The sequence below is a fragment of the Rhinopithecus bieti genome, unplaced genomic scaffold (assembly GCF_001698545.2).
Source record: "Rhinopithecus bieti isolate Rb0 unplaced genomic scaffold, ASM169854v2 scaffold_4600, whole genome shotgun sequence".
Classification (NCBI taxonomy): Eukaryota; Metazoa; Chordata; class Mammalia; order Primates; family Cercopithecidae; genus Rhinopithecus; species Rhinopithecus bieti.
The window spans coordinates 638,478-654,536 of NW_016804545.1; the positions used below are offsets into that span (position 1 = coordinate 638,478).

The 16,059-nt window shown below is 33.4% G+C and overlaps 1 protein-coding gene across 7 annotated transcripts in view; it reads right to left on the reverse strand.

Annotated features, from left to right (window-relative positions):
• Positions 1-2,393: 2,393 nt before the first annotated feature.
• TTLL7 (tubulin tyrosine ligase like 7) overlaps positions 2,394-16,059 on the reverse strand; it is a 136,816-nt gene continuing 123,150 nt past the window's right edge. For all 7 annotated transcript variants that reach the window (XM_017869097.1, XM_017869091.1, XM_017869096.1 and 4 more), the window contains 2 exons: positions 13,239-13,412; positions 2,394-2,881 (listed from right to left, as the gene is read on the reverse strand). In XM_017869097.1, coding sequence (XP_017724586.1) covers positions 2,761-2,881; positions 13,239-13,412 — 295 coding nt within the window. In that variant the 3' untranslated portion in view covers positions 2,394-2,760. The remainder of the gene's footprint in view (positions 2,882-13,238; positions 13,413-16,059) is intronic.

Genomic DNA, 16,059 nt, shown 5'->3' on the forward strand with positions numbered 1-16,059 from the left:
TGTTTTAACCTATGAATAAAAATTTATAATAAAAACTGGGGAATATTTTACAACTCTAAATCATTCCCATGGCCTCTCGAGACTTCCATGGTTTATTGTTGTGTCTTCTCTTCTTAGTTGCTCATTAGGGAATAGCACTACAGCAGACACAGTACATAGCATACCAGGTAGTATACATAAATAATGAATAAAAGGCTTTTATTCACAACTTCATCATATCAAAATACATCAGTCTAAATAGGCAAATGAAGGCAATAAAATTGTAATGCTCAAAATAAGGCCAGACATAAGTAGCTAGAGAAATGAAATTTATTTGTTGAAATCAGTTTCTGGGGTACTTTCACACATTTAAATTTACTCAGTTTTTAAATTGTGTGTGTATGTGTGTGTGTGTTTTCTGGGAAGAGTATTTCTCCTAGTGATGGACATTCTCATTTTTTGTTTTAAATAAAATTTTGCTCTGGTACAAAATTGCAAAGCACACACTCCAGCAAATTAAGTAATTATTTGTGATTTAAGATAATGCAAATGAGTGGCCAACAAACTAGGCTGTTATCATATATCAGACACTTAAAGTTATATATATATTTTTTTGTGGTCAAATGAATTTAAAAGAAAAATGAACTCCATGAAAAGACTTATTACTTGTTGATCATTCTTATGGATCATTTGGTAATATCCCAATTTTTGCATTATTTTTTCTAAAAAAATCCATAACATATTTAAGAATTCACAAAATGGAGTCATAAACAGTGTAGTCACTGTAATTTCCCTCTTCTTCCACAACAGCAAATTCTTCTTTGGGATGCATGCAGAGAGGAAAAGTATCTACCAAATATGGATGTTAGGTAGTCATAAAGAATCAAGTAGCTAGCAATAATTTAGGAAACAAACAAATTATTTCAGCCTAAAAAAGACTCAGAAGATGGCTTGAAAAGCAAAATACATCTAACTTATAACTTTAGGTTGCCAATCATTCAGGCTGTGAATTAAACCAGGCCAATTTGCCCCTCTCAGTTCTCCTGCTTTGGGGCCACTTCTTGAAATAACTTTTAGAATAGTAAAAGGAGGTAAAACATTCATGAATTTCAAAAATAATTAGCAGCTGGGAGAAAATAAAACTGTTGGGGGAAGAAGTTTAAATACATTCTAAGAAGTGATGGCTGCACTGATGATTTCATTGTCAAAGTAGTACGGCTTATATTTTTATGGAAATCTGAAAGCTCATTCTTGGTTTTAAAAACTGTATTCAAGAAAAGGAAGTAAACTGCTATGAAATTTATGCATAACATCTTTGGACAAGAACACTTCATTCTCTGTTTTGATTTTTTAAAAACCCTAAAGGGTACACTGATGACTTGTAATATGTGGTCATTGAAATCCTCTATTCAAAGTCCTTTAACTGTTTTCTGTGGTGCAATGAGAAACTACTGTATTAGACTTTGCGATATAAGTTGGTTTCAACCTTGAGAGATTTATAAAAATAAGTTTGTCTCATTATCCTATAACACTAAAATGAGTGAAATGTGTCAGCTCTTCTACTTCTGCGAAACAGGAGAAATTGTATTTAACCATGTTAAACCCATCAAAGTCATACTTTCCAAATAAAAATGAGTGGTGTAAGACATAAAAGCCATATAGAAAGATTTTGTTACCATCATTTTCTGTTCCTTTATGTGATTCTCTATGAAAAGTAAAAATGAAAGCTAGTTTACATTTTATTTTTAACCCATTGGATTGTCTTCCATTTTATTTATTTATTTTATCTTCTTTTTATTTATTTATTTATGTTTTTGAGACAGAGTTTCACTCTTGTTACCCAGGCTGGAGTGCAATGGCACAATCTCAGCTCACTGCAACCTCCACCTCCTGGGTTCAGGTGATTCTCCTGTCTCAGCCTCCCATGTAGGTAGGATCACAGGCGCTTACCACCACGCCCAGCTAATTTTTGTATTTTTAGTAGAGATGGGGTTTCGCCATGTTGGCCAGGCTAGTCTCAAACTCCTGACCTCAGGTGATCCACCCAACTCGGCCTCCCAAAGTGCTGGGATTGCAGGCATGAGCCACCCTGCCCGGCCTATCTTCCATTTTAGATCATAATATGATCTCACCAGATCCTTACTGAAAATGTACATTATTACAAGTAGCTAAATTTCCACATAGAGGAATAAAAAGGTTAGAGAATCAGGTTATGACTTTTCCAGTACTTTAGTGTGCTATATTAATGATAAACCCGTTTTAAATTTCTTAATCTTATCATCAAGCAACACCAGGCTTCTAAATCTTTTGTTTCATTTAAAATGGCTACTATATATGAGAATTTTTAAGGTATTAGACTAAACCCTTTTTCAGGTCAAAAGGCATGTTATCTAGAAAATAATTTAACACTGTAATTGGATCTTCAAGATCAATTTGTTTTATATACTCTGCAGCAAAAATAACATTTCTAGTAGGAAGGAATTAATTACAAACCTAGCAAGTTCTAGACATTCACATATTTGTGTAAACAATTTTAACATGGTTTATTACATTTCCAGAAAGGTTAAGTCTTATATTCCATTTTCTGCTAATTCTTCTTTCATATATTATTTAATATAATAAATATATGTTATTTGGGTGCATATGTGCATATATTTTCACACATATATATGTCTTATATACATAAAACAGCACTTAATGGTCATGTTCTTTGCATGTTCAACTTCAGGGGAAAAAATGAATTGCTGTTACGTATAACCAATGGCGATCTTCCTTTCTGTTTCACAAATGGCCATATCTGGATGTAAACAAAACATTGGAGCGAGTCATTCCAGGTGAATTGTACTTCAAGTTGTAGGTTGGTGTTCTCAAGAAGAATTGGGTACTCCCTGGTAGTAAATACCTAAAAACGATAGTTAACGAATTAGATTTTACAAGCAAATTATAACTAACTCATTAAAGGGTTATGTGGTTAGCAATTTACGTATTCTATATGAGAAATGTTACTGTAACAAAAATGCAATTCATATAAAAAGATTTCCTCCCCCAGACTGTAGGAAAGGAGGAGAGAAGAGCTAAATATAGATGCAATATATGATGTTAGCATCTCAAGACATCCAATAAAGAGCCATTGTACTCAAATGCTGTGAAACTGTTTATGTGGCTAATGTTAATTTAGAATTCATCATCAGTCCTTGTAAGTAATATGTGGAGCCAAATATTTTTTTAAAACATGTGATTTGAGAATTTGACTAGCCACATTAACAATAATTGTTTGTTTCAAGGGAGGCAGAGCCACTGATTGTAATTTAATCATAGATCATTGATGTATTATTACTATAGGTAACCTAATAGAAAACGTTAAAGATTAACATTCCTAATTAGAATATAAATTTTATATTCTTTGACCATAGAGTGCTCATGATTACAGAATATCAAAAACTATCAGTTGGACGCAGTGGCTCACACCTGTAATCCCAGCACATTGGGAGGCTGAGACAGGCGGATCATCTGGGGTTGGGAGTTCAAGACCAGCCTGACCAACATGGAGAAACCCCATCTCTACTAAAAATACAAAATTAGCCAGGCATGGTGGCAGATGCCGGTAATCCCAGCTACTTGGGAGGCTGAGGCCAGGGAATCGCTTGAACCTGGGGGTAGAGGTTGCGGTGAGCTGAGGTCGTGCCATTGCACTCCAGCCTGGGGGACAAGAATGAGACTTCGTCTCAAAAAAAAAAAAAAAAAAATCATGATTACAGGTTGCATGTAACCCTTGCAGCCAAATGTATTTCAAAATATGTGATTTTTTTCAGATTTTAGAAAGATAATATGGTGATTTATATATATTATATTATATAGTAATATTTATATTACTATATAACACCTCCATCAGAGCCTTGGAGCAGCATCTTGTAAACAAACCATTACATTTCTGTAGTAAAATGTATTAATATTCACAATAAATCAGATAAAGACTACAAATAACTTCATGTCAATTCAGGTCAGATTTGGCAGCAGAGGGGTTACTTTTTTTTTTTGAGATGGAGTCTGGTTCTGTCACCCAGGCTGGAGTGCAATGGCGTGATCTCGGCTCACTGCAACCTCTGCCTCTGGATTCACGCGATTCTCCTGCCTCAGCCTCCCAAGTAGCTGGGATTACAGGCATGTGCCACCACACCCGACTAATTTTTTTCTTTGTATTTTAAATAGAGACGGGTTTCACCATGTTAGCCAGGATGGTCTCAAATAAGTTATGTTTCGTTTTCGAGTTTTCAAAGTTTTGGAAATTAAATATTGCAAGTAAGAGATTGTGCACCTGTAGAACCTGTTTTCCTGTGAAAAATCTTGACTAGCATTAGGCCAGTCCAATCTATATGTCCAGAGAGAAATGGCCAAGGAAATCCATATAAACAAATGCAAACAATGCTATTCAAAATATAAGTCCTAGTAATGATGAGAAGGAAATGCTATAAAATCAGGATAAAGATACTTATGAGGAATGTCTAACAGCAGAAGCAGCAATATACAGAGATTTGTAATTAGTCGTGGGAAATAAACAGTGGGACGGTATCAAATCATTTATTTTCTTCACTTGACATTAGAATTCTCCAGGGATAGTATCATACTCCCACAGATACATGATAAACGGAGGACAGAGGGCACAATTAGCTGTCTATTCTATGTTAAATAATATTGATAACTATGATAATTCTATGTCAATGGAAAATTGTATTTATAGTTGTGTTAAATGAATTATGTAGAAAGAAATGTATTATAATGAAACTATATGCAGCATTAAGATTAAAATAGCAGAACTTTCTATAATATCCATAAACATCATTTTGTCATGAATTATCTAATAATATCTTCTAAACCTATTACCTAATATCACAAACTATAAATAATTACTCAAATCATTAAGTTAATAGAGCAGTAAAATAACATAAAACAAACCAAATTAAATCAAAATTGGATAACAGGTGATGAATAATGAAATAAATGATTTCTCACATCACAGATTATATAAATTACTTTCTTATGATCACTCGGGTAATTTATATGGATTAATTACTATGTCAACAATTGGTGGGGTCATGATGACTGATCCAGTATCTTCTGCCATGAAAAGGCTATCCTTCCTATCTAGGGCAAAGTTGCAAAAGAAAACAAGGTGTTTGATCAAAATCCACTATTTCATAGTAGTTGAGAGTTATTCTACCTTCTATTGAAGATACATTCTGATTGTACTGATAATTACACGGTAAACAGTAATGTCTACCAACTTTCTTCCAAAGAATTTCCAAGTAACAGTTACTATTGACATTTCAGTAACATTTACATATTCTTTTGAGATAAAGATCACTATTTTGCACATGAAAAAATAAAAGCACAAAGTCCAGGATCACAACTTACACTCTTTTACTGAACAAATATTTAAATAGTATTTTCTATGTGCCCAGCACTATTCTAATTGCTTTACAGATATCAACTCATTTAGTTCTCATAACAATTCTATATGGTAGACATTACTGTTAGCTCCATTTTACAGATAAACTTCCTGACGCATACAGGGGTCAAATGCCTTGCTCAGGGTCTCCTACCTAGAAAGTGCCAGGGCTAGGATTCAAATCCATACAGGCTAGCTCCAGCAGCAGAGCTCCTAGCAACCATACTATATTGTCATGACAATTCTACATAATTATCATTGTATACTAATTTCAGTTTTAAAACTAATGGGTACAATTATTATACTCATTTTTTCAGAAATGTGAAGTATAAAATAATCTAGAAAATAAAAAGATACTATATATGCTGCAAACCTAAACTTTTCATAGAAGAAGAAAAGATGAAACTTTTATTCAGACTTGAAAAGAAGTTCGGCATGAACTTAAAAAAGCATATAAAATTACATTGGAAGAAACACTTTTCTTCCCTAATGCAAGTGCTGTGGGATATTTTAAAGTGTTGCAGGGAAATACAATGGATTATTTGCCTTAATATCTCCATTAATATGTCTTGGGAAATCCAACACTAGCTGAACATCGAAGATTGTTTTTGAAATGTTCCTTGCAATGAAGATAAATAATTTGATTTTTTAAAGCAGAAGACTATCTCAAGGAAGTGGGTTTACGGATTAAAGAATTTGTGTAAGGCACTAAAAAATGGGAAAAGTTTAGAGCTTACCTATTTTTCTAGCTTATTCTTTACATATGAAAATGGCTAACTCATTGCTAATTCATGCCAAGGAGAAATACCTCAAACTACCCTATTTGTTTCATAGCCTCACTCCTCATCCTCCTCATCCCTAAGGCAGGTGTGCACATCTTTACATAACCATTATATTAAATACAAACATAGAGCTTGCATTTATGTAATTCCTGATTGATGTAGAATTAGTTTGTCTTTTATATACCAATTTATTGCTGACCGGGAGGATCTCTGGAACATGAAGCATATCAAGACTGGTAGAAATTAACCTTGAAAACATAAGCTACACCCACCTCCTTTTCCTCTTCCTGGAGTTAAGACCAGGACCCCTGATTTCCCCAGAATAATTTTAGGACCTGGTTTGGAAAACCAGGGTAAATAAAGGGTAAATAAAGTCCATCAGAATATTTGTCCTGTCTTTTTAAAATATTTATATTATAGTGAAATATATAACATGAAATGTACTATTAAATAGTGTTTTTCTTACCATTTTTAATTGTATGATTTAGTGCATTAAGTACATTCACAATGTGTGTAACCATCACCATTCATTTCAGAACTTTTCATCACCTCAAACAGAAACTCCTTACCCTTGAAGTACTAACGCCCCATTTTGCCTTCCTTCCTACCCCTAGTAACATCTATTCTACTTTCTGTCTCTATGAGTCTGCGTATTATACATGCCTCATATAAATGGAATCACAAGATTTGTCCATTTGTGTCTGGCTGTGTAACTTAGCATGTTTTCAAAGGTCATCTATATTGTAGCCTGTATCAGAATTTCAGTCCCTACTGTGGCTGAATAATACTCTATTATATGTGTACACTATATTTTATCTCTTCAGCTGTTGATGGGCGCGGGTTGTTTCCATCTCTTGGCTATTGTCTTATAAATAATGCTTCTGTGAACATTGGTATACAAGTATCTATTTCTTTGTTTTTCATTCTTGTGAGTAAATACCTCAGAGTAGAATTGCTGGGTCATATGGTAATTCTATATTTATTTTTTTAGAAACTCTCAAACTGCTTTCTAAAACTGCCACACAGTTTTACATTTTTACCAGCAATGCAAGAGAAATCCAAGTTCTCCACATCCACATCCTTGCCAACACTAATTATTAGTTTTTACTTTTTTGATAATAGCAATTCTAGTGGATGTGCATTATCCTGTGGTTTTAACTTCAAGTTTTTTGGGGGGAAAGCCCCAGTTTCAAATTCTACCTTTGCCACATCTAAATCCAATATGGATTTAGATAAACCTCACTTTTCTCAGCTGTACAAAATTCCAATAGTTTCTGCCATACATGGCTCACAGAGTACGGAGCCAATGAAATAGTGTACATGAATGAAATAGTATTTATAATTTATATATTATGAACACTGGCCTCAAAAACAAGAATATCTCTGTTCTTAGATAGAGATATCCAACTATCTTAACCTAAGGGCATAAATAATACCATATATTTAACTAGTCTTTTTTTAAACTTTTAAATTATAAAGTATAAGGTATTTTAAAAAGTACATAAAACATAAATGTTCAGTTTAATGAGTATTATAAAGTGATTACTTGTGTCATTACCGCCCATGTTAAGTAACTGAACATTCCTAGCATCCCAGAGCCCTGTATTATAGTACCCTCACTCCTCATAAACTTAACCACTATTTTGACCTTTATGGTAATTACTTCCTTGTTTACTACCCAATTATACATTCCTTAAACACCATCATATAATTTTGCCTGTTTTTGATTTTTCAATAAATGGACACAATATATATTCCTTTGTATCTGGCTTATTTTGCTTAATTTTATGTTTGAAACTAACCCATGTTGCTATATGTGTAGGTGCAGTTTGTTCATTTTCAATGTTGTATAATATTCCATCGTATGAGTATTAGAAAAAAATGTGCCCATTCTTTCATGGACATTTGGGTTGTTTCCAATTTTTAGCTATTATGAGTAAATGCTACTATAATCATTCTCATAAGGGTCTTGTGCACGTGTGCACACATCTCTGATGAGAATTTACAGGGAGAGTAGCTGTAAAAAGGGTAGGCTTTAGATGTAATGAGAAACTGTTTGTAAAAGGTACCAACTTTCACTTTATAAGCAGGGTAAGAGAGTTCCTATTACTATATGTTCTCATCAACACTTGTGATGGATATGCAGTGATTTTGAGATTTTGCATTTCCCTGATTATTAATTGGCTTAAACACTTTTTCAAATGTTTATTGGTCCTTGTTTTTCAATTATCTTCTCCATTTTTCTATTGTGTGGTCTGCTTTTTTCTTAGAAATTTGTAGGAGTTTCTATATAATCGTGTAAGAACTTTTTATAGATTATATTGGTTGCAAACACTTACTTCCATCCTGTGGCTTGCTTTTCCACCTCTTAATGGGGCGTTCTGATGAACATATGTTTTTAATTTTAATATAATCTTTTCACTTACTATGAAATTTTTTGGTTCTATTAATCTTTGCATACCTCAAGGTCATGAAAATATTCCCCTGTAGTATCTTCTGAAATCTTTATGCAGTTTTACCTTTCACATCTACAAACTAATTTCATCTGGAAATGGTTTTCGTTTACGGTGTAGGTAAAGTTAAGTTTCTTTTTTATTATTTGGAAATACAATTGTCCTAGAACCATTGTTTAAACAAACTTCCTTTTCCTCTGTCATAAATTAGGTGTACACCACTTTTGTCATAAATCAAGTCTCCAGGTAGGCCTGGGTTGGTTTATGGTTTTTCTGAATGGTTCCAATGGTCTATTTGTCTATCCTTTTGCCAATATTATACTATCTTAAATTACTTTAGCTTTATTGTAAGTCTTGAGACACTAGTTACTAAATCCTATGATGTTACATTGCTCTATTTCAAGACTGTCTTACTTATTCTTGGTCCTTTGCTTTTCTGTATAGTGACAGAACAAACTTTGGTCAAATTCTTCTCCCCACCAAAAATAAAAAATAAAAATTCGTTGAGATTTATAGTAGAATTATATTGAATTTACAGATGTATGAAATTATTCGAGAAAAACTGACATATCGATAACATTGAGTGCAGTGATGACTAAGACATACTTTTCTATTTTTTACATTTTCCTGCATAAAGGTCACATACATTTCTTGCTAGATTTATTCCTACGTAAAGATATTCTTTCATGCTTTTGAAAAAATATTTAAAATTTTATATCTCAGATATTTGTTGTTGATAAAGAAAAGTGCAATTGATTTTCTTATATTGACTTTGATTTATATGATTTCATCAAAATTGTTAAATTCACTTTATAATTTATCATAGATTTATTTACATTTGTATGAATACAATCATATCCATTTACTGAAGTTCTTTCTTTCAAACCTAATGCCTTTTCTTTTTCCTAATATATCCATTTAAATCTATAAATATCCCTATATTACTGATTTAGCCATATTCCACAAGTTTTATTTCTAATATTTTTGTTATCGCTCAGTTCAAAATATTTTCTTATGTCCATTATAATCTCTTATTTGATTCGTGGGTTATTTAAAAGTCTATTTTTTCACCCGGGTGTGGTGGCTCACACCTGTAATCCCAGCACTTTGGGAGGTGGAGATGGGTGGATCATGAGGTCAGGAGATCGAGACCATCCTGGCTAACACAGTGAAATCCCGTCTCTACCAAAAACACAAAAAAATTAGCCGGGCATGGTGATGGGCACCTGCAGTCCCAGCTACTTGGGAGGCTGAGGCAGGAGAATGGCATGAACCTGGGAGGCGGAGCTTGTAGTGAGCCAAGATCACACCACTGCACTGCAGCCTGGGAGAGTAAGACTCTGTCTCAAAAAAAAAAAAAAAAGTATATTTTTTGACTTTCCAAAGCATAGACGTTGCTGTTTATATTTTCTATTGTTTTCCAGCTTAAAGATCAGAAAAGTCCTCTGTATAATTTCAATCATCTCAAATTCTGTGAATTTTTTTTCTTTTTTTAATTCCACTATATGGTTGATTTGGTAAAATTTCCCATTGTGCCTGGTGTACTGAATTCTGAAGTTAATACATTTACTTCTATATATGACAGTTATGTCTGTTAATTTTATTGTTAAAAATTTTATATCTTTACTGAGTTTTTTTTCTGAGAAATGATTATTAAATCTTCCTCTATGGTTGTAAATTTATTTCCTTTTTGTTTCTGTCAACGTTTGCTTTGCAAACCTTCTCAAGCATTGTTACTCCTAGGAATCTAGAGTGTTGACAACAGCTACCACCTTTGGCAGGCCCTGAACTCCTATTTTATCCCCTAGGCCCAGACAACTGTCAAAAGCACTGCTCAGCGCTAACAAATACTCACTAACAGGTACTGGGTTAGCAAGTACTTTCGAGCAAATGTGATATTTTGTACAGCGTTTCTAGTTATCATCAGAGGCAGGATTTATCCAAATATTTAATGTTGTATTACCAAAAGCAGAAGTGCTAACTTGGTGGTTTTTAAATTTTTTTTTTTTTAGCTATGGAACCCTTTGTGAAATAAGCTTATATGAAAGCTCAGTATATGAAAGGTAGAAACCCAGAAATGTCTCTTCCTTTGGTATGCACATTATTATTTTTTTCTGAGATTGCAAAGTTGAAGGCCACTCTCTTCCATGTAATAGATGCCACATACTCTTTAAATCCTCTTAAGAAATATCCTGTAGATCTTTGGTAAAGATAAACCTGGTCCCTAAACCTGTCTGCTGTTGGCTCTATTTTCTATCTGTTTTAATTTTATAAATAAATTAACCAAAGATGAATCTCCTCATAAATTATTTAGGTATACCTTCATAAGTTATTTATATTAGGTACATTTACATTTATTTATCAACATTATAAACATAAATTCATGTTTATATTACCAAGTATACTTCATAAATAAAATGTGTCAATCTATTAATAGATATTAAATGACTTCTACATTTAAGTAAAATGCTAAAGAGTCCATTTCTTACCTATGAGGAAAAGAAATATGGCCACTTTTTACATGTTGTTAAATTAATGTGTCACTGACTTCGGTTTTAATAGCTAGACATTAGGGAGAAATGTTTACTTCTCTTTACTCTTTGTGTTCCAATGTAGAAGAATTTCCACTACTGTGAACTTCCTGGTCTCTTACCAGAACCAAATTATCTGATTTGTGGATTTAAAAGAAGGAAACAGGAATGCTTGGCTCAGCCTCTTTGTCTTTCTGGCTCTGCCTTTCTGCAGAGAGGATGCAACTTTTCTTGCTCTGCTGCCAATGCAGGAGAGAACTAGACTTTATGGGCTAGTGACAGTGGAAGGTTTGTGTTGATTCTGCTCTGCCTTTGACTGGGTAGATAAGTTGAATTCCAAAATTCAGTATTAGAAAACTCACTTGGCTCACATCTACACCATGTCCCCTAATGTAATTTTTAACAGCAATAGTGCTATAGAGTAACAAAGCAACAGATGATGACCATATGTCTGACTCTGGTATTTTTTCTATCATATGGTTCTGAGCTTGGACAGGAATGAAAATATATTTACTGACATCTCAAAATGATTATAATCACAATAGTGGGTCATCCTGAGCATTTATCAGAAGTCCAGAAGTCAAGATTCCATGGTCGGAAATAATCTCTTTTGATCACCAGCAGGAGAAGAAAATAAAAAAGTCTGAAGCACCTGTAAAGCATACCTTTTTCCTCCAATGTAACCAAGAAGACTAATCCTACTTTGTGTACCCACAAAAGCTACGAGGTCCGTCAACAGAAATTAGTTTATGAAATCTAGGATTGTGGGAATTACATTAAAGAGTCTCAATGAATTCCTTCTTAGACTGAAATTTAAGATTTTCCTGACCATGCTCCCAGAGTATCACCCCTTAACAAGAAGGCTCTTCATTTATATGGTATGATGTCCAGAAAATGGTTATCATTCTTTTAAATCATATAAAAGTATTAATGAAAGTATTAAAAGTTTTATTTCAATAGCTTGCTTCAAACCACTAAAACTGTAGAATATGACTTTGATATTTAAATTTTTTAAATATTAATGGTTACCTTTACCACTGCTATTATTGTGATCAACCAGCTTCTATTTATAGAAGAGTTAAAAGAGGTTAAATGTCCTGCAACACTACAATGACAGAATCCAAGACAAACAAAAATGTAAAATATTTCTCTTAATACTTTCTATTAAAAACATTCTGAGCCACTATGCTGATACAGGAAACATTTGTAATAAAGTTAGTTTTATTATATTCCCTGAGATTTTTTAAATAGATCAATTTCTAGGTGTTTTCAAGAAAAGAAAATCCAAGCTATAGGAGTTCCATTTTCCTCATTGTTTATTCAACTATTCACTGACTTTTTGACTATTACTTAGTTTTTCAAAGTCATGGCTTAATTTCTTCTATCCTGCATAGTACTACAACTTACAAATACTAATACTAAAACTAAAGTTATATATTCATCTTTATTTCTAATGAGAACTACAATTGTCTTGAGAAATGCTAAAAGGTACTTTCTTTACTCTGTGTGTTTTGCAGCTTAAAACAATACTGCTTTTCATGTTTTTTGGACAACTATTTTAACTGAATGTTTATGAAACTCATTTTTCAAATAGAACTTGACAAAACTTTACCTGCTACATATTTGGTAATGAAGGGAATAGCAGAGGCAAACTGAACAATAAAAATGAAACCAAAGGTATCTTCCCAACTGTAGTAGGCTCAAGGATAAATGTTGAAATCTCTCTATTAGAGAACAAAAGTTAAATATATTACCACATTTTTGGATGCTCTTGCTCTGGACTTTTGAAAGTGAAGGTATATAAGTCAAATAACTTCATTTCCAAGTATGTTTTATCACCTTTAGGTTCGTGATTGCTGTCCTTGTTCAGTCCCTTAAAGGTAAATACTGTACTAATTAAAAATTTTTTGCAGATAATAGCATGTATGAACTTCAGTCTTTAGCTTTTTCTCTAGTCACATAAAGAAAAAAACACTGTTAATTTCAAACTCTGATTTAACATTACTTTATATAAAACTCTCAAGGGTTAGAGAATGTGAACAAGTACCTGGAATTACCCCAGTCAGGACCAATGCCTGAAAGCGATCCTCTTTTGTCAGCTGCATATTTGTAAACCACTAGCAGGCACTGTTTACAAAGCTCCACCAGGCGCTGGCAACACTGGAGCTGCAAAGGAGTCACCACCTCTGGGCTTTTATTGAATATACTCTCCCAAGAGGATCTGTTGGCATGGAAACAGACATGATCTCATGTTGGCTGTTAAAAATGACAACCAGCTATATCACTTCCCTAGCAACAAGCCAATAAGGGAAATAGAAATGGCCTCATACATTTGCAATAACTATGAATGGTTTAAAGATAGTTAATAAAAACAAATTAGGAAATTTATCTTTGTATTAAAGAAACACAACATCAAACACATATACTATTTGTATGTGTGTGTTTGTACGTGTGGGTGTGTGTGTGTGAGAGTGTGTCTCACTATGTTGCCCAGACTGGAGTACAGTGGTTATTCACAGGCACAATCATGATGCACTACAGCCTTGAACTCCTGGCCTCCAGTGATCCTCCTCGTTTTAGCCTTGAAGTAGCTGGGACTACAGACATGTGCCACCATGCCCAGCACTATTTGTCCTTAAAGCTTTTAAAGCTGCCAACTCTGGATGGCTAATAGGATAGTTTTCCAACACCTCTTAAAAAATGGAGTTACTCTATATTAAGGTATTTGTAAAATACTGAGCTAATTTCTCAAAAATTAAGTATTCTTGACATTTAGGCCTTTTCAGAATCTGTATTTACCTTAACATTAAGAATGATCCCTTGAAATGATTAAAAAGTTGCTAAATCAATTGTTAACCTCTCTTCACTAAGAGAATTTAGGTTAATACTTGATTGTGACCATCCCTTTCAAAATACTTTTAGATATAACTATATCCATGATATTCCTAGAGCACAGGTTCCATGTGCTAGAAGTAATGCTATCTTAACAAGTACTGCCCTACTGCCATCCCAGAAGCAGTATGCCTTCTCCTTCACTGAACTCAGCTTATTCCAAAGCAGGTAATGGTGCGTACTTCCTTGGTAAACTTCAGTTTTGTGTGGGGGTGTGTGTGTGTTAACAATTCCTAAGTTTACCATCACAGTATCATGGTTTATATCAGGAAACACCTCACTACTCCACCACTACGGAGAGAGAGACAGACAGAGAGACAGAGAGAGAAGAGAGGATAGAGAGAGAGAGAGAGAGAGGAGATAGAGAGAGATTTATTCCTCAGACTATATTCCTTGAAACTCTTCAAGCCTCCAGGGGAAATTTTGGTTTGAGACTTGGTAATGATTCATATCTCATTTTACATAAACCAATTCACATAACCCTCAGAGAGAAAAGCACAGACTTTCAGAAAGGAAAAAGTATTCAGCACAATATTTTCCTGGAAGTAAACTTCCCAATGGGAAACACAAAGACTCCACTTTCAACCTTCTGTGGATATTTGATATATCTGGAATTTGTTTAAAAATGCCTTAGAAACAGAAATGTATTTTTTACTAGAAAAGCTACTGTTTATTTTTTCAGAGAAATGTGGTCCCAAATAATCAGCATGTCATCAATGAATGACAGGTTTTCTTAAAGGGAGTAATACTGAAATGAATTAATTGAAAGAAACAAATTTTCTTCAGTGTTCTGAAATGTTCAGGACTAAATATAATAGGCTTTTAAAATACTGGGGTTTTTTAATTGGCAAAGGAATGAAAGTTATTTTATTTAAGAAATAGTAATTTGATGGTTAAATTAACTGTAAAACAAAATTTAAATTATTGCTAGATGGAAGAAAACTAGATATGACACGTGTTTATCAAGATTTATATATGTAGATAGAGATATAAAATCTACTTACCTAATTTGATTTAAAATGCTGGAAAATAAATTAATTAGGGAATATGTTTATAATTAGTATACTTTGATTTAGCAGACCCTATAAAATTTCATATAAATGTGAATACATAAAAAAAATCCTATGTTTTGAATGTGTGTCTAGCACTTTTCTTTCTGCTGGGATTTTGGGTATGTCTATAAAAGTCTACCTCCATCACCACCATCTACTGTCAACTTGGATATATTTATTTATTGATACTGTGGAGCTATTTGATCAGATAAACTATCAGGTCACTCATATTATGGTAATTTTTCTTTAGAGGTAGGGAAAGAACAAATTAAATGGAAGAAAGCTGAAAGGGCTTCTTCTGTAACACTCTAATCTGATGTAACTTCTTGAATAATATGTAAATTATAATACGACCAGCTTTGGCTTCTCATTCTCTCATTCTCCCTTAAATATTTAAAATAAATATATGAATCAAGGTCCTATACATATTGATTTCCAGTGTATATATTTACCACTACTAGCCAAGACTACATTCTACTCTATGTATTAATCCATATTTAGGTGTCAGCATACCAAAATGCTCAAGAAAATGAAAGCAACCTGCTTCATTTGGCCCTAGGGTAGTGGTGGCCCCTCTACACAAAGGAAACCTGAGTATAGAACTGTATCCCCTATTCCTACCTGCCACCTGGCATAGCTGAGTAGATGTGAAATGCCTCTATACGACTACAGTATTTCAGCTTTCAACACTAGCAACACAAAGTTTTCAAAAGGTGAAAGGAGGTAAAATAGTTAAAATACCAGTGCTTTTATCAAAGTACCCTAGGTCTCTTCTACCTGCTTTTTGAATCTAAATTCCAAGGAAACAGGGTCATCAAAATCCATGAATTCAAAAAGAAAAATTAAATGATTAAAAGGTTCTTTCTGGCTCTCCCTAATCTTCACAGCAATATAAAAGGAAATCACTTTAAATGACTTTTTTAG